Below are 23,426 nucleotides of genomic sequence, written 5' to 3'. Positions count from 1 at the left end.
AAACGTGGGGTTTTAATTCTGCTAATCTCCTTGCATATCTGTACATTAATGGGACATTAACCAAGTCGGTGCAGTTCAAACAGACTTAACAATACATAAAGCGACAATATTGGCGATCGTTGAAATCAGCAACAAACGGAGCTTACAATCACCTTCTTCGTATAAAAGTAGATAACACAAATTTGAGATATAGAATATGTATATATATATATATATATATATATATATATTTATATATGGATAGATAGATAAATAAATAGATAGATATTAATACCTACAGTAGATAGCTTCAATTTGCCTTATTTCGTTTATATATATATATATATATATATATATATATATATATATATATATATAAATATTATTATTATTATTTGACCCAACTGCTACACTGAGTTCTAATTAAGGCCTGGCAGTTGATGGGTTACAGCAAGAAGCATTGATTTCTACAGCGGACTCAGTCAGTGCCACACACACACACACACACACACACACACACACACACACATATACACACACACACATACAGTCTACTCATAAACTACCCACAATCCCTTGCACTCCATTCCCAGAGGGAGCTTTCTGTGAGCGTCGTATTGATTTTTGATTTTGCAGAAATTAGCCCCCTTTTCCCCCCAATCTTTGGATTTTCATTTTTTATCCTCCAACCAATATATTTTCATTGTCCTTACAAACAGTACGGGGTGTACACAATTTTTTTTTAAACACGAGCATAAAAAATGATTAGAGGTGCAAGATGTTTTTCTAGATAACAACAGGCAGGGAGGGGGGGGGTGGAACAAAAATATCCAAATATGGAATAAGCACAGCACATTCTAGGTAATGTCACAACAATACGCAGGGTGCTCGGACGCCTAAAATCACACGTCTGCACAACCTGCATCTTTAAAGGCACCAACATGTTTATCATTGGTAGATGCTTTAATGGGGACGATTCAGGAGGCCTTTGCTTCACAAAGATGTCTCCAGATGTTGCTACACAGAGTTATGTACCCGGTATCACCTGAGATTCCTTTTAGGTATAGCTGTAAAACTCTGGGGGGGGTGGGGGGGGGCACGTATATTACCTCCAGGGCTGTTACTGAGTTGAGCCTCTCGTTGGTCACACCATTCTTCCATATTTCATAAAACCAACTATGTACACTTTTTGTATATACCTAGGGTGTGCTCTTTCTGTTTAAAGGACAACACAAAAGATCTAATAGAATCAATGGTAAGTCTATAGCCATGGGCTTACTCAAAGCAACATATGTAGAAATGAATGCGGGACATCTAAGAAATATGGTGATAAGGAAAAAGAACGGATCTGCAGTAAGTCCCATTAAACTGGTGCATTCTGTAGCCACTTTGACCAATTGGCTTTTGGAGTTTATCTGTTAAACCAGTGGTGTAACGAGATATTTGTAGGCCCCATAGCAAAAGTTTGTACGGGGCCTTATGTACCACCCAATGGTGAAAAATACATATAGCACATGGAACTTTGACAGTGAGGTGGAGCCTCTCAGCTCAGGCCCCATAGCAGCTGCACCACAGGCACCTCTGGTAGCTACGTTTTTGTGGCAGGCATCCGACTGGTGGACGCAGCTCAGTGCTAGTTAATGGGCCCATTGCCTTCCCATACATTGTTGTTTTTCTTATACTTTGCACTTTTAGCGCTCGTGATCATCCTAATCCCTATGGTATTTAATAACAGTGTCAAGGGATATAGGCGAATTAAGAATGGGATATAAATGTATGCAACTAATATATAAAAATAAAAAAAGTACTTTTACCATCACCAAAACTCTTCCGATAGTAAAAAACAAAAGCAAAAAGCGGGACTGCAAAATTTTTTAAAACTAATTTTAAAATTAGACATTTAGTGGATGTTAGCGCCCAAAACACTTGAATTCCACCCATAAAAGTGGGGAGAAGCTTTAGCCTGCATTAGCATTAGGTAATAATCCATGTTATTTATAATAGTACACGTTATTGAGCAATGCATGTGTCCAACACTAAAATATTGTCAACAACGTGAGATCCCATAACGTATTGAAGCAAGGGAATGAGGAAGACGTGGATCGCGTCTCTCCTGCCTTACCCTTTACTAAAGAAACCGTAGTGATGACATAATGATGTCACCATATTTCTATAGCAACAAGTAAGGGTCATTTATGAAAGTGCCTATTTTGCACAAAGGCATCCATGGATTTGCAGGCCAAATGGATGCACCTCTCCAGGGCATTATTTGATTAAGACTTGCCGTCTTTGTGAACCCTGAGAACTACAATTCCCATCGTGCATAGCTCCCGGCATTGGCATGATAATAACACCAGTGGAAAATTGTGCTGGGTACACAGTCGGCCAACAGATTGATTGCTCTAACGATTGGTTAGGGTCTATGCATAAATGGTCTTGTGCGCACACACTAAACAATCGTCTGGCCTATACGTCTGGTCAGCAGGCCCCATTTGTATATATATATATATATATATATATCTGTATCTGCCACGGCGTGCTTCTCAACCTGATATACAGTATCTGTGAATGTTGTGGATCATAGGTGTATTGGGTATACGGGCCAATAGTCAAGCCGATATATATCATTCGTTTTCAGACTGCTGATAATATCACTTGGGGAGATTTATCAATGTTTGGTGGAGAGAAAAAAAGTACTAACCAATCAGCTTCTACATGTAAGTGTCATTTTACATCTGGTGTTTGACAATGACAGAAGCTGATTGGTTGGTAATGTATAGGTGATTTATTATGTAAGCTTCGAACACTGAAAGATGGGATGATCGATCAGGCACACTGTGTGCAGGTTTGTGATTGAACACGGTATGTTCCAGTATTTGCAGGTGTGGCCTGGTGCAAGGGGAAACCATGCTCTACGTCCTTCTGCTGTATTGGGAACTGGGGCAGGCTATAGATTTCTGGTGCTGACTGTTGATTATAACAATGAGTTATGTCATCATCATCAACACAAATTTGCGTGCGGGTTACGGACGCACAAAAGACTTGAAATAAAGATGGATTTGACTCTAGCGATGACCCTTCTAAAGTTCACTTACCTTGCATGTGTGTGTGTGTGGTGTGTGCAGAACTCAAGGCTGCATACCAAGGGTGGTGTGGATGGTGCCCTGCACAAAGCCTTTGACGGCACGAATGCTGCACCACCAGTGGGCATCCAGGAAGGGCACTGATGTCCGTTAACATGCACAAACCCGGTCACAATCTCATTGAATGCGTCAAGGCTCATTTTAACGTGGGATTACGTACAGCTATAAATAAGGCCTCATATGCATCTAAGTCATTGCTGAACGTAATATGTGGGTTTCTGAAAGGACGTGTATAATGAAATGTACTGTAAGTAACCCATATCAAGCAATCGGATTTTAGTTTGCAAAATGAGAGCAGGTATATAATTGGACGATTCCGCATACAGCACATTTTTGCTTATTAAATCACCCCCCTTCCCCCTTGTAAGCCGCGGACACCACATATATTATGCGCATGTGAAATACGTGTCTCCCCAGCGCCGCACACGACAGGTGAACACGCAGCGCGCGCTGCAGCCTAGTTAAGCGGGTCTGATTGTGATCGCATTAACCTTTATATAGTGCTATCTTGTGCCCAGCTTTCAGCCTCTGTCCATTAATTGCTTTTCCACTACTTACAAATCACTATTCCAATAAAATTGTCACCTACCGCCTTCCCGCACGGCTCATTCAGTGTCACAAGCCAAGTCTCTACGCCTCCACGTCTCCCACACGCAGAACAGACGTTCACTTTATAGGTTTATAATAGAAAGTTTACCCTGTAAACTGTCCCTAGCTGCCCTCTTCCCCAGGCAGAGATCTCCTATGAAATCTTTCATTAGGGAGGCGGATTATATATGAGCCCTCTCCTCTCATTCCGCCAGATATATCAAGTAATTATGGTCATTTTGTATTCAATTACTGGTATTATTTCATTACCGCCTGTTGCATTCTGCTTTATCTGAATTGTTATTATGGGGCTTGGTTAACCCTTGGAGCAGACGAGAGACCTCGATCTGAGACGTGACTGTTAAGAGCAGTATTCCAGATCGCTCTTGACCCTTGCTTTGCCGGAGTGCGTAAGGAAACCGGTCCCCCATCCAAACCGCGCGCTCCATTAACTCTTTGTAGTAGAACCGCACAGTCTCCAAGCTGATTAAAACACTGTTTTTTAAATGAGTGCGAGGGTTGCACGGCCTATGGCTCAGTAGGGGTTAAATGAATATATACAGCCGCACAGCTGGACTATGATCAATATTATTCTATCAGTGTGCAGTGTCCAAGACAAGAGCGGGGGGAAGGGAACTGATGGAGGACTGACCAGATGGGGACAGGAGGTAGGGACACAAGAAACGGGCGACCCGTGTGATATAGCGTGTAGATAAACACTAGAACGACACATGAAGCACAGCATTAATAGGACGCAAGGCCAGACTGCATAGGAAATAACAATCATTATCAGCCTGCTGTGGATGGATTCACAATGTAAGAGGTTCCTAGTCAATACAGCTGATGGGCCTGATTCTATAAAACTCAGTCCCCAGCGTATACGCGCCGGGGACCGAAGTTTCGGGTCTACGCATGGGTATGAGTGATAATTGGCATGTGCAGACCCAATTTGCGGGGTGTTCATACCGCCAGGAAAGGGAGGGGGGCAGAGAGCGCCCAGTGTTTTATGTGTGTCCCCATGAAAATGCTAGGCGTCTCCCTGGGATCACAGGCGGGCCAATGGCTGATCGGGGAGGGTGGCTGACGTCATAGGATGTCAGCGCACGCCCCCTCTTCGGCCATCTCTGGCCCAGATAACAGACAGCTCAGCCTGACTTTTAATCCGAATGCCCAAAAAAATAATCCGATGGCGACTATTGAATGATTTTTCGCTTGCACACCCGCATGAATGTGTCAGTGTAGACATCCATTTGCATTCCGGAGCGAACACTTGCACGGCAAAGTGGTGGTGGGCATTCACTTACCCGGTGGGCGGCGTTTTCAGCGCTCGGTAATCAGTGATTTTAGCTGCTTACAGAGCCAAGCTGAATCACCCCGATGTTGGATGTTGGGTTAGGTTGGACACTGCAGAGGCCCAATGCCACTTCCTCAGTCCGACATTTGCCTATAAAGAAACTCCCAATGTGGGGTTTGTCCGGTGTAATAAAGCCACCACCTTCTGTATGATAGCGGTGATGTCATACTAGTGACATAATAGTCACACCGCACTCTTGTGTAATAATGATAAAGTATTTACCTAGGTGCTAACAGTTCATTGTTATTTTCAGGGGTAAATTAACAAAAGCTTCTAAAAATGAAAAGAGGCGATGTTGCCCATGGCAACCAATCAGATTCTGTCTGTCATTTCTCTGTTGCAGCCTAAAATGACAGAATTTGATTGGATGCTATAGGAAACATCACCTCTTTTCATTTTTAGATGCTTGGTATGTGATCAGCGATGCTGTCTCAGAGGACCTTGGAGCTCTACAATACAGTTATTACATCATCAGGGTCCCCTGGGCGTAGGAACACCTGCAACACTGGGGAGGGGCAGTATGTATCAAACCTTCTAAAGAGTGGACAAGTGTAGAAGTTGCCCATAGGAACCAATGAACTACTAGGAGGTGGTATGCAGGCAGAGGCTGGTATGCAGGCAGGGGGTGGTATGCAGGCAGGAGATGGTCTGCTGGCAGGCAGTGGTGTGCAGAGAGGGGGTGGTGTGAAGGCAGGATGTGGTGTGCAGGTAGGGGGCAGTATGCAGGCAGGGGGTGGTATGCAGGCAGGTGGTGATGTGCAGGCAGGGGGTTGCATGTAGGCAGGGGGTGTTATGCAGGCAGGGGGTGATCTACAGGCAGGCAGTGGTGTGCAGGCAGGGGGTGGTGTGCAGGCAGTAGGCCGTTTGCAGGCAGGGGGTGGTGTGCAGGTAGGCAGTGGTGTGCAGGCAGGAGGTGGTGTGCAAGCAGGGGGCGGTATGCAGGCAGGGGGTGTTCTGCAAGTAGTAGGCAGTATGCAGGCAGGGGGTGGTATGCAGGCAGGGGGGTATGCAGACGGGGTGGTGTGCAGGCAGGGGGTGGTATGCAGGCAGGGGGGTGTGCAGGTAGGCACTGGTGTGCAGGCAGGAGGTGGTGTGCAAGCAGGGGGCGGTATGCAGGCAGGGGGTGTTATGCAGGTAGTAGGCAGTATGCAGGCAGGGGGTGGTATGCAGGCAGGGGGGTATGCAGACAGGGGGTGGTGTACAGGCAGGGTGTGGTGTGCAGGCAGGGGGTGGTATGCAGGCAGGGGGGTGTGCAGGCAGGGGGTGGTGTGCAGGCAGGGGGTGGTATGCAGACAGGGGGTGGTATGCAGGCAGGGGATGGTATGCAGGCAGGGTGTTGTGTGCAGGCAGGGGACAGTATGCAGGAAGGGGTGCTATATATATATATATACACCTCCCCCTGCATCTGCATTGCAAAGGATCGCATATGCTAAACTGTTGTGAGCAGCTTAGTATATATACATGTTCAAAGAACTCAGTCTGGCCCTACCGTATGTCTGTTCTAAGCAGAAGTCGGACTATTGCACAGAAAAGGTGCAGGCTGTCCATTTGCATTGCACTATTCTGTTCTCATAAGGGTGTGAAGCTCAATTATTAACATGGTTCAATGGCACAAATGACCTGTGAACCAAAGTAACAAATCAAATTCTTTCTGCCATTTTATTCTAATATAGTTTAGGTAACGAAAGTAAACATCTGATTGGTTGCTATGGTTTTGAGCACATTAGTGCACATTTAGCCATGTTGTTAAAGTGTGTGTGTACCACAGCATTTAGAGGCAGCCATTTTGTGAGCTATGCAAATGTTCAGCCTGTAGAGTAATTGTGGACTATAACAGCCCAGTGGCATGAGGCCAGAGGCGGAACTACCATTGGTGCAGCAGGTGCATTGCATCAGTGCCTCTGAGGACAAAAGGGCCCACTGCTGCCATCCTATTACCTTCTAGAAGGTGCTAAATAAATAAGGAGAATCTGATTGGTTGCTTAGGGAAGCATCCCATCTTCAATAGAACACATAATTGGTTGCAAGGGTTAACTTCTCCATAGTAACCAATCAACCAATGTACCTGGCCTCGGAGAATGATAGATAGAGTAAGAGGTTAACCACCAACCAATCAACTCCTGTCATTTTTTAAACACAGCCTATAAGCTAGGGAGCTTGCAGGTACTTTTATCTCTCTCTCTCTACTCTATCACTCTTCAAAGCTTTGAACATCTCCTATGTCTCTTGAAGGACCAATATATCCCCCTATGTATTTCATACCTCAGTAATGTCACTAGTTCCTGGCGGCATGGTAGGCTTCACTCCTATGAATATTGACTAAGGACCTCCATTAAATTGTATGCGATTGCTACCAAATAATACGTTCCACTAGGTTTGTGAATTAGACTTTATTCCGAGCACAATGACTGAGCATACTCTGGGAACATATTTAATCTCTTTGCCCTTTTCTTTCTATTTCCGCCAACAGCTTGCAAAAGGAAAGAGCAAGAGCAAAGCAGAGCCGAAAGAAATCACGTGCCTAAGAGGCACCGCCTGGTCTTCACCGACATCCAACGACGCACGCTACACGCCATCTTTCACGAGAACCAGCGGCCCTCCAAGGAATTGCAAATCACCATTGCCCAGCAGCTGGGCCTAGAGCTCTCCACTGTCAGCAACTTCTTCATGAATGCCCGCAGGAGAAGCTTGGACAAGTGGATGGATGAGGCTCATGGGCGCTCCCCATCATCCGTGGGTTCTTTATCCTCCAAAGGTGGCTCAGCCATTGCTTGCACCAAAGCATGAGAAGATGCCTATAGCGCTATCAACCAAAGATACTGTAAGCTCAGCCTTTATGTTCAACCTTTGTCCATTCCGGACACCGTATGAAGAACATCGACCTGGAGGTGTCTTAAGACAAGGAGACTCCTAGGTGTTATGAGTAATTGACTTGTTCCAAAACACATAACATCAGTTCCTTGCTGATACCTCCTTCATTGGGTTCTAAGACTGGTTCATACGTGTTATTTATATCTTAATTTATTTTCATGGCACTGTCAAGACACCCAGTGCGCTACAGGTGATACAGGTATCCCACGTTGGTGTCCTTTCAGTGACACCTTGATGACAAGTCCCTCATAATGTCAGTGCCCGAATCACCATAGCAACAGCACATGTGTTGTCTTCTAAAGTGTATCCTCTATGGCTGCAGAAGTGTTTTTCAGTGCACTAACAGCCTGACACATGACCTCTAATCACATGACCTAATCAATAGCCCTTACTACCAAGGAACCGCCATGTTTCATTGCATGGCAGATGGGGCGGGGAGCTAGTAGACATTGATGCTGACAGTCCTGACAACTGGCTATTGGTCATTTGCAGCCTGTCATAAAATGGAGTCACTCCTGTTTCCACACCGTGAAATTTCTCTGTTTCATATAAAACTCCCATTGTGTGTTTTCTTTTGAAGAATAATGTATGGCACTACAAAAAAATAATTGTTTTGATAGCTACCTCTGTTGCTGAGCTGGCAATGGTGTGCTAGGGAAATGAAGGAGCCTATGTACAAATCCTCGGAGAGATAAAAAGTGGACGGAGATAATGTACCATCCAACCAGCTTTTTCAAACACAGCCTGTAACATGGCAGTTAGAAGCTGATTGGCTGGTTCTTCATTGCCTCCCACTTTACCTCTCTCCGTGAAGAGCAAATTCTAAGCCAAAGCAAAAAAATTGTTCAACGGGTAAAAAAGAAAAAAGAAACCAAAATATTGGTAAATGTATCATGTCATGATGGAAACAGCCCTAGTACAAGGAGACATCACCCTGGCCTCAGGAGAAAGGGAGACTGGGGGAGATTTACCAAAGCTTGGACAGAGATTATATACCAACCAATCATCATTTATCTCACAGGTTAGGTACAACTCTCCCTAAATAACGTCTTACCCCAACAGCAAGAGCCGCTATTTTCCCTACCATCCGCTTGCGTGATGAGGATCCAACCTCTCTGGTGAAAATTCAAAGCCTCGCTATGTAACTTTGAAGAGGTTTTGACCTTTTCTCCTTTAGAAGCTGTGGGCTGCAGTCTGGCTGTACAGCCAGACCCTCCCCAGGCTCTTTTTATTTTACTCCTGACCAGCTGACGGGGAATTAGTGAGTTCAATGGAACAGTGGGAGATGAGAGGAGGCGGAGGTGGGAAGGTCAGCACACTCTGCCTTCTCTGGAGTCCACCGATCAGATCCTCTGGGGGGAACCACTAACCCCTTGGCTTCCGCAGTCACCTCTAATGCATTGTCCTGGCCTGTGCATTTAGCTGTCAGCCGCCCACCAATACTTTTATTTATGGAATCATAGGTTGAATTACAAAAAAATAAAAAGTTACATTTTAAAATATAATTGAACGTTCAGTTTAGAAATGATTAACGCATACATATATTTTTCTGTTTTGTTCGGATGCGTCTTTGTTTTACTGGTTTGTTTGCAGTGTTGTTACTACCTACAGGGGACTGGTTGTATCACTGGGGGTAGATCATGGACTCAACAGTACAAGGTCCACATGGAAAAAGGTTGACGCAGAAAGGTTGACATGAAATTTTGACCTTTTTTGTTGTCAATCTTTAGATTTGAGCACGTGGACCCCCGATTAGTGTACAGCGCCCCCTCGTGTGGCTTGCTTTGCTCGCCATACTTTACCATTCCCACTCATGGGCCACGTGGACATTTTTTGAAAAACTTGTCAAACTTTTCATGTGTCAACCTATTGTCCATGGTGACATAATGACCAATGGTAGGTAACCTATTGGCTATTAGCATAATGTGTGTCGACCGAAAGTCCATATCCCGTCCAGTATGGTTTATCATAGTTGTACAGTAATTTGCTACAGGAGGGGAATCAGAAGAAGACGCTTACCGGTAATTGCCCCAAATGTAATCTACGTTGTCTAATAATATAAAATACAACATTCAATTCTATTTAATTTGAAAGAAATTTTTAAAAAAATTATAGTTCATTAAGTTCAGAAAAGTGACGCAGCCTGAAATTCTCCCCTAATACAGGAAAACGTGTCCTTAGGCTAAATGTTCATCGTCGTGTAATATACAAGTGATGTTAATCATATAAACGAGTACTGATGTCATCATCGATTATAGCCAGTGAGCTGTGATGTCATTGCTTCAATATACATTAGGTGAATGTGTATGTTATGAAGAATAATGGGGGAGATGTATCAAACCCCCCCCCCCCAAAAAAATGGGTGGAGAAGTCAGTCAGCTTTAAGATATGATTATATAGAATGTACTGTAAAGCTGATTGGTTGCTACAAGCAACGTCTTCTCTTTCTCCCTTTTTAGTAGGTTTGATACATCTCCCTAAATGTTCCCAACTGTAAATTTTTATGAATATCAGAGGGCACCTTTGATTTCATGGCTTATTATGGGTGGCCATTGTTGGATTATCCATCGATGGTACCATTAGTTGGTGACTTTGATGGTTTTACCCACCGATGACCATCCCTGCTTTAGTGTCAAGTGAACTCTAACCCAATTAGAACCCGGCAGGGGAGGCTTCACATGTTTCAGGGGCGAAGCTAGATTCTGTGTCCGCACACCTGCGACCACATAACAATGCAATGATGTAGGCAGCATGGTGCTTTTATATGGGACACAGATATCTGAGGTGACTTCAAATATCATTCAAGTACCATCCAGAAGGCTGAACTTCACTCCCCATAATGCACATTTCTTAGTGACCACCTAAGTGATGGCATCACAACTCAATAATACAGGAACGGCAGAAATTTTATTTACATGTGTTGCACATAGATCCACTTGGCTGGAGCATTTTATGCTAATGTACCACCTACAGTACTCTAAGGATATTATAGTCACCGGAGAGTTCAGTGATCATACAGAGGTCAAAGGCCAAGTGTTCCCTCACAGGTCACAGGTCTCCAAGGTGACTTATAAAATCAATATTATAATTTACATCAGAGCGTGTATAATCCCTTTCATACAGAACTCACTGTTTATACACATGCTTCTTGCAGTTTATATATTTTAGTATTAGCATCACTTGTGTCTTATATCCATATCAGTTATAGAAGATTGGGCATTATCCCAGAGATTCAAAAAAACTCAATACAGTATAGATTTTAGAATACTTCTCCATAATAAATTACAGCTAGATCTATACCTGGGAAATAATTTGTTCAAACAATTTTTGTTTTACGTAATTAAGCGTGAAACGAGCGTCCTAGAATTTTATATTTTTTTCTGTCTGCTCTGTTTACTCGGACAACAAAACACAGTGTTATATACATAATGCTTGGGCATAAGCCTTCCCTGACCAATTTCTGGGTAAGACCTAATTATACCTAAACCCGTGGTAGGCTATCAGCGAATTTGGGACTATGTCATTTTATATTCTGCTTTTTGCAACTGTAGAGGACTGATATGTTCCAATTTCCTAGTGTCAGCCATCTTGGAACGGCACACATAAACAGGAGCAATAAACAACTGACCCATTTTATGCAACCCCTTCTACCATCCTCCTCCTCTCTGTCCTTCTGTCAAGTTATGATACATAGAACCTTGAACAACACATTGATTCCTGGTATTGACCTGTTTTATATGATGCTATCAGGTATTGGAGATGGGTGACAGCCGTTTGTGTGGTGAAATGTAATGTTAAACTGCGCTTGGGTTTCCTCCCCCCCGCCCGTTGCTCTGTTCAGTTGAGTCGATAGAAATGTTTTCACAGAGGAGCGTTTTATCCGTACCTAATAGCCACAGATTAAGAGCTGGCTGAAGCAACAAGAAGGCCTACAGTGAAACCTATCATGATTGCTTTAAACAAGCAAGGCCCAAGTACTTGCAGCAGCCCTAGTAGTCCTATTCCGTGTGAAGGATCCTTGTAATAAGCCAAACAGTTTAGCATTGAATAGGTCATGAAACTGGACTACAATAATGTGGGTTATAGGTCAATCCTCTCAGTAGACACAGCCCCAGTCGAGCATAAGATCCTGTAATCCTCACCATCGCCTCCGTCAGTAATGGAGACCTGCAGCATCCCAACAGAAATTTGCATGATGCATTTAGCGGTCAGTAGATTTTGCATCAAAGTCATGGCGGACCAACGTACACCTCAATAACGTCATCTTTTTCCTCATCCATCACTGCATTTCTCATTGGCATGGCTATACTGGCATATCAAAATAATTCTACCTCATTCTTGGGGGTTATTTAAAAGATAAAAAAATAGTCTTGACGGGTATTTGTAATACAGTTGTGGACCTACTTTGAGGTCTAAGCTGGAGACTATATTGTCGCTGAATTGTTGGTGTCAAATATGTATTTAAAGAATATTGTAATACATCATTTCCTCGGCAGCCATCTTCTGTTTAGCAAGCCACATGTGGCACAGTAGTCATTAGGATTGCTGATTAAGTGTCATGAGGGTGTAGATTTTAAATCAATCTTTAAAATTAATTATAATGTAGATAATTCATGGAAGCCATCTTTTTTTTTTTTAGTTTAGATGATAAATCGCTCAAAATGGCTGCCACACACAAAAAAGTACGGATTCAAAATGGCTGTTCTTTGATTCAAAATGGCTGTTCTACATGAAAAAAAATGGTTGAATCCATGGTCCTTAATCTTATTAAGGACAAATAATCATCTTTGTATAACCTTTACCAAAGAATAAATGTATGCGCGTGACAATTGTTTTGTAACCCACAACATTGCTTTTGTGAGTTTGTTCAAATTTGCTTTTTATGAGCAAAATAACAGGGTTGGAAGATAAACAATGCTGATTTAGGAGCCTTTATGGGCTAACAAGAAAACAACCTCAGTGAATACTAAGGAGGAGATTTATCAAACTGTGAAGATAGATAAAAGGGAAAGCGATACAATTCCAACCAATCAACTCCTAACTGTCATATTACAGGCTGTGTTTGAAAAACAACAGTAACTGAGTGGTTGGTAATTTATTTCTCTCCACTTTATCTCTCACCAAGCTATGATAAATCTCCTCTAAATTAGAATTATGAGCTCCTTAGCGATTAACTTCTAGGTGACATGTTAAACGAGAAATCGAGTAAATTAAAACAGAACAATCAAGATGGGCTAAACGACAATTAATTCTTAGGGTTTTTTGTATAATGAGACAGTATTAATTTGCATAATGTGCATTCCTAGGCGAATGTAGCTGTAGGCTAGATGTATATCAGAAAAGCGTTTGTTGACATTATAATGTTATTTATTTATTTATTTATTTAAGTTACCACATTACCAAACTTATTGATGTTTCTGGGTTGACTATCTCCGAGACACCGTTATTGGTGGTCTTCATGGGCAACGCGCAGTCGGAATGCAAATCAAAACAGGAATATCCTTTTATATATGTATATTATGTTGTGTACAAGGACAAGTAATTGAACTTTGCAGATTTATTGGAAGAAAAAGATATTGTTTATTTATGACGTGCCTTTTGTTTAATCTGGTTAGTTATCTATGATTTCCCCCCCAGCTGTTGCGTACCTACTATTCTCAGCCAGCAGTGGTGAAGAGTCCCAGACTGCCTGTAGGTGTCACTCTCATGGCATTGTTGGGCCTATAGCAAATTTGGGAGGGAGGATCTAATGGTTCCTTTCTTCCCTTTAAAAGATCCCCATTTTGCCCTTCTCGTCTTGAGCAATTAAGCTTGGGCAAAAGAGGGCACCATATTGCTGATCTCAGCATGCCCAGTGATAGGCTCATGCCATGTGAAGACCAGGTAGTATATATTTACTAAATTATGAGTTTATTGAAGTGGAGATGTTGCCCTGAGCAACCAAAGAGATTCCAGCTGTTATCTTCTAGAAGGTGCTAGATAAATTATATGTAGGGGTAGATTTACTAAGATGGGAGTTCTATTGAAGACAGAATGTTGCCGATAGCAACCAATCAGAGTCTACTTATTTATTTAGCATCTTCTAGAAGATAATAGATCTGATCGCATCTTCAGTAGAACTCCCATCTTCGCAAATTAACTCCATAGATCTGATTGTTTCCTATTGCCAACATCTCCACTTCCAGATACAATGCAGAACTGTGGGCCTTATTCTGGTCGGTGCGGCCGGGACGTGCGTGCGAAACCCCGCCTTCCATATGGATCGCCAACTCCGTCCGTACGCGGTAAGAAGCTGGCAGAACGGACCGCACGTGTATTTTACACGGAATACGCCTCCTCCATCTAAGGGAACCTCCCCCATCATTCGATGGTCACAGACCATCGAATGCAGGACCGAGTGCTCCACCAGCTCCCGCAACCTCAGACCACACGGACATTTCTCCGTGCAAAAGCAGGGATCTGGGCGGGCAGCTGACATCCGGCGATGTCATATGTCCGCCCCCTACACGTGCGTCACGGCCGCATTACCATGCATACGCCCAGCGTTTTCATGGGAACGCCCATGAAACGCGGGGCGTATGCATATGGTAATGAGCCCAAATAGCCCTTCACGCCCCTCTCCACCCCCTGTTCGGAGTGTTCACATATCATGCGGGATTTGGCCGTACGCCCCGCTCGCACATGCGCAGAGACGCCTCTGCACATGCGCAGACACAAAACATCGGCGGGCCGAACGCACGCGGATATATCCGCACCGACCAGAATAAGGGCATGTGTATGGTATGCCCTAAGAAAATACATTGCAGTGTTTAATTTATACAAAATTAAAAAATATATATGTTTTGTTCCCTTTAAGGAAGCCTGGAAAGAATAGCATGTGGTCTCAATGGGTGAGAGATGGAGATTTTCTTAATGTAGAATACTGCCATGCTGTAGAACACTGGTAAGGAGCAGTCTCAAGTTCTCCGGTTACACCCCCACACCCCCAATTATCCAATGTAAGGCACCCTCTACTATAGCGGCCCAAGTCCAGAAGCCCATAAAGTCAGAAAACGGTGTGACTATCCAAAATATTTAAATATTAATTTATTCAGTTCATGTTCATACACACAGTGTTAGCGGCAAAAAAAAAAAAAAATCAGCTGTGCATTTTAATATATATATATATATTACACATATAGAGAAAAATAAATAAACTTGAATGTTTAAACTTTGTTATTTGTGCTAATTAACCAAAGTCTTTTTGCCTGTACACATTTTAAAACATGTACATTTTATACCAAAGTTTTTTCTCTGATACCTCATCGTGTGATTTGTCCGTGGTGATGTTACGCAGAAATTAAATGTCCTTTCTTGAAAGATTAAAGGCTGGCGTTTTATGTTCTTAGTTTATGAAACTGATACCGTAAATAAATGATAATAACATACAAACCAAATATCATAAAACTAAAGTACAATCTTTGTTATATTGTAATTGCTTTGCTGATAAATATATGAAGCCACACTACCCACCCCAGAGCACAAGCTATCCCAGATTCCCCAAGTGGATATACTTGTCCCCAACATGGACCATCTTAGAGCTTTCATAGATGTGACTTACCCCAGGGTGGAGATAATGGTCCATTACATTGACTATATCAGGGGCTATCATACATTTGACTACCCCAGGGTGGAGATAATCATCCACAACACTGGCCATCTAAGGGCTATCATAGATTTGACTTTCCCAAGGATTGAGCTAATGGTCCACAACACAGACCTTGTTAGAAGCTATCATAGATGTAACTTACTCAAGGGTGGAGATAATGGTCCACAACACTGACCATCTCTGAAGCTATCATAGATTTGACTTCCCCCAGGACCGAGATAATGTTACACAACACTGACCATCTCAGGGCTATCATACATGTGTCTTCTCCCAGGGTGGATATAATGGTCTACAACATTACCCATCTCAGGGACATCATAGATATCATTTCTCCCAGGGTGGAGATAATAGTCCTCAACATTGACCATCTGAGGAGCTATCTTAGACGTCATTTCATCCAGGGAGGACACAATGGTCCACAACAATGACCATCTGTTAAACTATCTTAGATGCTGCTTCCCATGGTGTAAATAATGGTCCACAACATTGACCAGCTGAGGAGGGCATTTTATGGAATGTTGTTAAAGTTTTGAAAGGTCCCACATTTCGATATGCTGGTATGATTAAACTTAAGAATAACTTGGGTTCCATATAATTTTGTGCTTTATTTAAAACCAGTGGTGGAGAAGCTACAAAAGAGCCAAAAAGAAGACTTGGCTGAGGCCTGTGGCAGAACCTCATAATCAGTTATTAATTGATGGCTTTGGACTATTCCTCTATGAAGATTGAGAAGAAATGACTGGAGCGTCAGCCGGTGTAACTCGGTAGTGTAAAATTCCACCTATACTAATTTGTGGTGGAATCATTAGTAGTCTGTATCGCGGTTGCGGTGGCTTATCAGTCATACTCCTGGCCAGTTGGATGCTTAAAAATCCCCCAAGACACATAATAGCGGGCCAAAGCATATAGCGAGGAAGACATTGACCTCTTCCGGTACGGCAGCTACCAGTTTTACTTGGATAGAGTTGGAAAAATGTTAAAGCCCACCAGACAGTCATTTAATGAGGTATTTAATTTGTGCATCAAGTGTATACATTGTGTGCGAGTGTCTATAGATATAACGGATATTATTCATAGTAGTAGTCACTCAAGAGCATCACTGGGGCCTTCTATAACCCGCACATTGATAGAAATAGTTCCAATGTTGCCTGAGGCCATCAATTAAAGTGGAATAAATCTGCTGCGATTAGATTTTCAGACCAGTTGTCCAAACAGAACCAATTTCTATAGATTCACAGAAGGATAAAAGGCTGATGCTGTAATAACTGCTTAGAATTGGTAATGAATCACACACAGACCGGGGTTATTGGACCCTAGGCATGATCCAATTTCTGGGTGCTCAATATTTAATCACCCTGCCAGGCATAATCATACTCATATGGTCAGTGTTTGGTGATCTCTATGTTGTAGCATGTATTAAGTGAAAACCTTTCCTTCCAGCAGACAATGATATGTGAGACCAGATACATCCAGCACAATGATCATCCAGTATGGTAAAGCCTTGTAGACGGCAGTATCCCATAGGTGGTTGCAGTTATTGCTGGCTTAAAAATCTGGTGCAGCTCACAAAATAGAAACTATCCCTGCTATAGACATTATAAAGTAGAGCACCTTTACACATTATGCCAGAAATGTACCACGTCATACACATTATGCCACACAGTAGTATCACTTTTAGCACATTATGCCACACTGTAAGGGCCCCCTTACCTATCTGTTACTAAACAGCGGACTGATCCTAATGGCCATCCACTCCCAGAGACTCAGGTTATTGCCTGCCTACCTTAGAGCACAGAAAATGACCTGGCTGATGTGCCACTAATATGCCACTGTCCCTCCCACAGTGTCCCGCAGGCGGGTAGGGGGGGTAGTTGGGGAAGCTGGAGATCGCTGAAGAGATGCCATGCGCAGTGCAGGGAGTGAGATGGGGGCTGCCCAGCTGTTGGAGCATCTCTGGTCATGCCCCTAAAGTGACAAAAACAAGGTTCATGGCTCTAGGCCATACCACCTCTGACTGGGGTTACACCCACTAGCCTAGTAGCTCCACCCCCTTTTCATGCCAGGTCCAAAAACTTAGGACGTATGAAGCCCCATAGCAGCTGCACTCCCTGCACCTATGGCAGCTACACCCCTGTATATAACACATGTAACTGTGACAGGGAAGGTGGCCGCTCTCACCTCTGGGCCCCATAGCAGCTGCACCTATGGTAGCTACACCCCTGTATATAACACATGTAACTTTGACAGGGAAGGTGGCCCCTCTCAGCTCTGGGCCCCATAACAGCTGTATTCCCTGCACCTATGGTAGCTACACCCCTGTATATAACACATTTAACTGTGACAGGGAAGGTGGCCCCTCTCAGCTCTGGGCCCATTAGCAGCTGCACTCCCTGCACCTATGGTAGCTACACCCCTGTATATAACACATGCCACTGTGACAGGGAAGGTGGCCCCTCTCAGCTCTGGGCCCCATAGCATACCTCCCAACAGTCCCGATTACAGCGGGACAGTCCCGATTATCAGGGCCTGTCCCGCTGTCCCTCCCGCGGCCAGCAGTGTCACGCAGTGAGGGGGGGCTGTTGGGAGTCCCCCCTGTCGGCTGCTAAGCAGCGGGGAATAAACGCTGTGCGCATGCGCACAGTGTCTATTCCAACAGCCAGGGGTCTGGGGGCATGGCTAGAGGCTCACAGAGCCTCTGGGTCATGCCCACATAGCGGCAAAATGGGGGCGTGGCATCGCGGGGAGCCATGATTATAGACCACGCCCCCTGAATTAGGCCACACCCCCGAAATTTTCAACGCACCTACGGTACGCAGCAGCTACTTCCCGCCTCGGGGACGTCAGAATTTGGGAGGTATGCCATAGCAGCTGCACTCCCTGCACCTATGGTAGCTACACCCCTGTATATAGTACATGTAACTGTGACAGGGAAGGTGGCCCCTCTCAGCTCTGGGCCCCATAGCAGCTGCACTCACTGCACCTATGGTAGCTCTGCCCTTGGTCATGTCCCTAAAGCAGCATCCCCAGGTTGCATGGCATAGTGGTCACGGACCCTATCAGAGCATGTGTGCCAAGTTTTGCTTGCATTGTTCAGAATGTTGGAAGGAATGTGTGCGATGAGATGGCTACCCTGATTCAATGTGGAAAACCTGGCATGTCAGTACAACTACTCAGTAGCCCCTAGTATTAATTGCGGCTGCATTAAAAAGTGGCTTTTCAATCGAAATCTGTAGTTTTATTTCCAGGCCCTTTCTGCAGTTTTTGTTGCAGTTCTATTAACAATACCGCCACCTTGTGGCACTGTCCAGAAGTACATAAAACAATTTATTCGGAGGGTGCAGATGAGTAAAATTCTTATGAAAATGAGCAGAAATCCAGCTTTTCAGTGGAAGAAGTCACACCCACTAGCCTAGTAGCTCCACCCCCTTTTCATGCCAGGTCCAAAAACTTAGGATGTATGAAGCCCCATAGCAGCTGCACTCCCTGCACCTATGGCAGCTACACCCCTGTATATAACACATGTAACTGTGACAGGGAAGGTGGCCGCTCTCACCTCTGGGCCCCATAGCAGCTGCACCTATGGTAGCTACACCCCTGTATATAACACATGTAACTTTGACAGGGAAGGTGGCCCCTCTCAGCTCTGGGCCCCATAACAGCTGTATTCCCTGCACCTATGGTAGCTACACCCCTGTATATAACACATTTAACTGTGACAGGGAAGGTGGCCCCTCTCAGCTCTGGGCCCAATAGCAGCTGCACTCCCTGCACCTATGGTAGCTACACCCCTGTATATAACACATGCAACTGTGACAGGGAAGGTGGCCCCTCTCAGCTCTGGGCCCCATAGCATACCTCCCAACAGTCCCGATTACAGCGGGACAGTCCCGATTATCAGGGCCTGTCCCGCTGTCCCTCCCGCGGCCAGCAGTGTCACGCAGTGAGGGGGGCTGTTGGGAGTCCCCCCTGTCGGCTGCTAAGCAGCGGGGAATAAACGCTGTGCGCATGCGCACAGTGTCTATTCCAACAGCCAGGGGTCTGGGGGCATGGCTAGAGGCTCACAGAGCCTCTGGGTCATGCCCACATAGCGGCAAAATGGGGGCGTGGCCTCGCGGGGAGCCATGATTATAGACCACGCCCCCTGAATTAGGCCACACCCCCGAAATTTTTAACGCACCTACGGTACGCAGCAGCTACTTCCCGCCTCGGGGACGTCAGAATTTGGGAGGTATGCCATAGCAGCTGCATTCCCTGCACCTATGGTAGCTACACCCCTGTATATAGTACATGTAACTGTGACAGGGAAGGTGGCCCCTCTCAGCTCTGGGCCCCATAGCAGCTGCACTCACTGCACCTATGGTAGCTATGCCCTTGGTCATGTCCCTAAAGCAGCATCCCCAGGTTGCATGGCATAGTGGTCACGGACCCTATCAGAGCATGTGTGCCAAGTTTTGCTTGCATTGTTCAGAATGTTGGAAGGAATGTGTGCGATGAGATGGCTACCCTGATTCAATGTGGAAAACCTGGCATGTCAGTACAACTACTCAGTAGCCCCTAGTATTAATTGCGGCTGCATTAAAAAGTGGCTTTTCAATCGAAATCTGTAGTTTTATTTCCAGGCCCTTTCTGCAGTTTTTGTTGCAGTTCTATTAACAATACCGCCACCTTGTGGCACTGTCCTGAAGTACATAAAACAATTTATTCGGAGGGTGCAGATGAGTAAAATTCTTATGAAAATGAGCAGAAATCCAGCTTTTCAGTGGAAGAAGTCATCTCGCAGGGGCATGATGCTCCAGTGACACCGTCTTTACTTTATATTGCCATTATACTACATGGTACTACACGCTGCATTTATAAATTCACACCCAGAGCCGGCCCTAACCAATTTAATGTCCTAGGCAATATTTTGGCTGGTGACCCCTAGCACTACCAACAGTTCCAACCATGACTCAGTTCCCCTCTCCCAGCACAGCACCCATTACTAGCAGCACGGATCCCAGCAGCAGCCAGAAACACCTGTCCCCTTTCCCCCATAGTAATCCTCATCCACAGAGTCGTAGCAAGATATTTTAGAGCTCTTTTCCAGACCCCAATATTTTAAATAGAGACAAACAGGGATTTGGTTTTTTGGCCACACAATAGTACCAATTCAAATTACATCACTCATTAGTGCACACCTTATTCACATTACATAACATGATAGTGTCCCTTATTTGTGTTATGCTGCACAGTAGTAACCCTTATTCATATTACATCACATGACAGTGTCCCTTGTTCATGTTACGCCGCACAGTAGTGTTCCTTATTTACATTACATCACATGATAGTGTCCCTTATTTGTGTTATGCTGCACAGTAGTGACCCTTATTCATATTACATCACATGATAGTGTCCCTTATATGTGTTATGCTGCACAGTAGTAACCCTTATTCATATTACATCACATGACAGTGTCCCTTGTTCATGTTACGCCGCACAGTAGTGTTCCTTATTTACATTACATCACATGATAGTGTCCCTTATTTGTGTTATGCTGCACAGTAGTGACCCTTATTCATATTACATCACATGATAGTGTCCCTTATATGTGTTATGCTGCACAGTAGTAACCCTTATTCATATTACATCACATGACAGTGTTCCTTGTTCATATTACGCTGCACAGTAGTGTTCCTTATTTACATTACATCACATGATAGTGTCCCTTATTTGTGTTATGCTGCACAGTAGTGACCCTTATTCATATTACATCACATGATAGTGTCCCTTATTCATGTTACGCCGCACAGTTGTGTTCCTTATTAACATTACATCACATGATATGTTATTCTACACAGTAGTGTCCCTTATTCCCATTATATCACATGATAGTGTTCTTTATTCATGTTATGCCACACAGTAGTATCTCTCCCTTTACCTTATACACAATGGGGGTCATTCTTGTTGGCTCACTAAGCAGCGAATGTTCGCTGCTTAGTGAGCCTTCTAACGCCACCCACTGGCAAACGAATGCCTGCCCCTGCCACTGCCACTGTGCGAATATGCCTGTCACTTTGCGAAGGGATGTTTTGCAACTAGAATCAGGCCCATTATGCTTGTCTTGTTTGTTGCTGCCTGCTGTCACGGTGAGCTGGCCCTATGCTTGGAATCCATGCCAATTAATGCATTCCCAATGCCCTTGGCATTTGTCTAGTTTGCCTAGGTATATGCCTAGTGTAAATTGGGAACTGGAACTAGCCTTTATATTTACATAGTTCCTGTCACATTGCTATAAATACAATTTATTCCAATTCAGATACTGGGCGTATGAGGGAGCAGTAGGGACAATCTCTTGTAAACGCCACAGACGCAGTGCAGCTTATAAGTCATTTATTAGTGTCCTTAGGATGCCTGCAGGGTTCAGTTTGCATCAAAGCCTAAAGAAGGAGCCTCACAGTCTATTGCCTTCACCGTTCAGCTTGTCAGAAGATCAGGACAGCTATCATGTAGGCATTGCCGGGACTTGGGATTGGTTGGCAGCCCTGCAAAAGAATTAAGGGAACTGGGGAGGAGATGCTGCACATTGCCGATATCTGTAGTACTCTGCAGTGGCGGGTGTGACCACAGGGATACAATGAATTGAACCGAGACCACCCTCATCCACATTTGGAGGAACCCTCTCTGTATGGGAAACGGTCATTTGGTCTACAGCAAGTTGGTCGACAGTCATTAGGTCGACATGATGAAAGGCCGACATGGGTTTAGGTCGACTTGGGTTTAGGTCGACATGATTCTAGGTCGACATGGATTTAGGTTGACAGGTCATTAGGTCGACATGGGTAAGGTCGACAGTCAAAGGTCGAAGTGGGTTTAGGTCGACATGATTCTAGGTCAACATGGACTTAGGTCGACAGGTCTTTAGGTCGACACAAGCATTAGATCGACATGGGTAAAGTCAACAGTCATAAGGTCGAAATGGGGCTTTTCACTGTTTTTTGACCCGGCATGTGCAGACAGGTGGTATTTCATGCCCTACCATCCACTAGGGCATGGAGGGAGAATAAAATAGTGTGCCAAGCGTATCAGTGCTATGTTTCAGTGTCCATGTCAACTTTGTCGACATGTCGGCTCAAAAAACAGTGAAACACCATGTTGACCTTTTGACTGTCAAACTTGCCCATGTCGACCTAATGCATGTGTGGACCTAACGACCTGTCGTCCTAGAATCATGTCGACCTAAATCCATGTCGAACTAAACCTAAATCCATGTCGACCTAATGGTGTCGACCTAATGACTAATCTTGCTGTAGACCAAATGATCCACACCCCTCTGTATTTTATGCTATATGTAGCCCATAGGCTTTGTATTCAAAGCATGATAAATCTATGAGCATTGTATCCCCCACAGAAACCTATTGGGGTTAGCTGCTGTCGCAGATATATGACTGCAGCAAATATCAAAGACTTGAAACATATCCCCAAACTCTGGACTTCTTCCAAACTCCTTGTTTAGGTGCGTATGGGTCATTGGCATTGTTCCCTCTAAGCTGTGCGCACGTGCGCGCGCACACAACTCGACGAGCATGCGCACAGACATTACAACAGAGCGCACAAAGCAGCAGTGGTCCCTTTTTGCAGTTATGGACTCAATTAATGTTTGTTTCACCCATTAACTACATTGTGTGCTGTGTTTTGAATGTTTAATATAATTTTGAAGTAAAGTTAACACAAATGCTGAACGTCATTTTCCAGTTATATATATGTGACCCACAAAAATTGAAATTTCCTTCCAAAGTTGCACAGCCAAAATCTTTTGCCGCACACAGCCTTCGTAAAATTAGAGGGAACATTGGTCATTGGGTCT

At 44.2% G+C, this 23,426-nt stretch overlaps 1 protein-coding gene across 1 annotated transcript in view; it reads left to right on the top strand.

Annotated features, from left to right (window-relative positions):
* The window catches only part of LOC146050622 (hepatocyte nuclear factor 6-like), a 21,277-nt gene extending 6,002 nt beyond the window's left edge, over window positions 1-15,275 (top strand). Inside the window, exon 3 of the mRNA XM_083167716.1 lies at window positions 7,535-15,275. Coding sequence (XP_083023842.1) covers window positions 7,535-7,851 — 317 coding nt within the window. The 3' untranslated portion in view covers window positions 7,852-15,275. The remainder of the gene's footprint in view (window positions 1-7,534) is intronic.
* The last annotated feature ends 8,151 nt before the right edge of the window (window positions 15,276-23,426 follow it).

The sequence above is a fragment of the Crinia signifera genome, chromosome 12 (assembly GCF_055691185.1).
Source record: "Crinia signifera chromosome 12, ASM5569118v1, whole genome shotgun sequence".
NCBI classification, from domain to species: Eukaryota; Metazoa; Chordata; class Amphibia; order Anura; family Myobatrachidae; genus Crinia; species Crinia signifera.
This window is presented reverse-complemented; position numbering and strand designations above follow the sequence as displayed.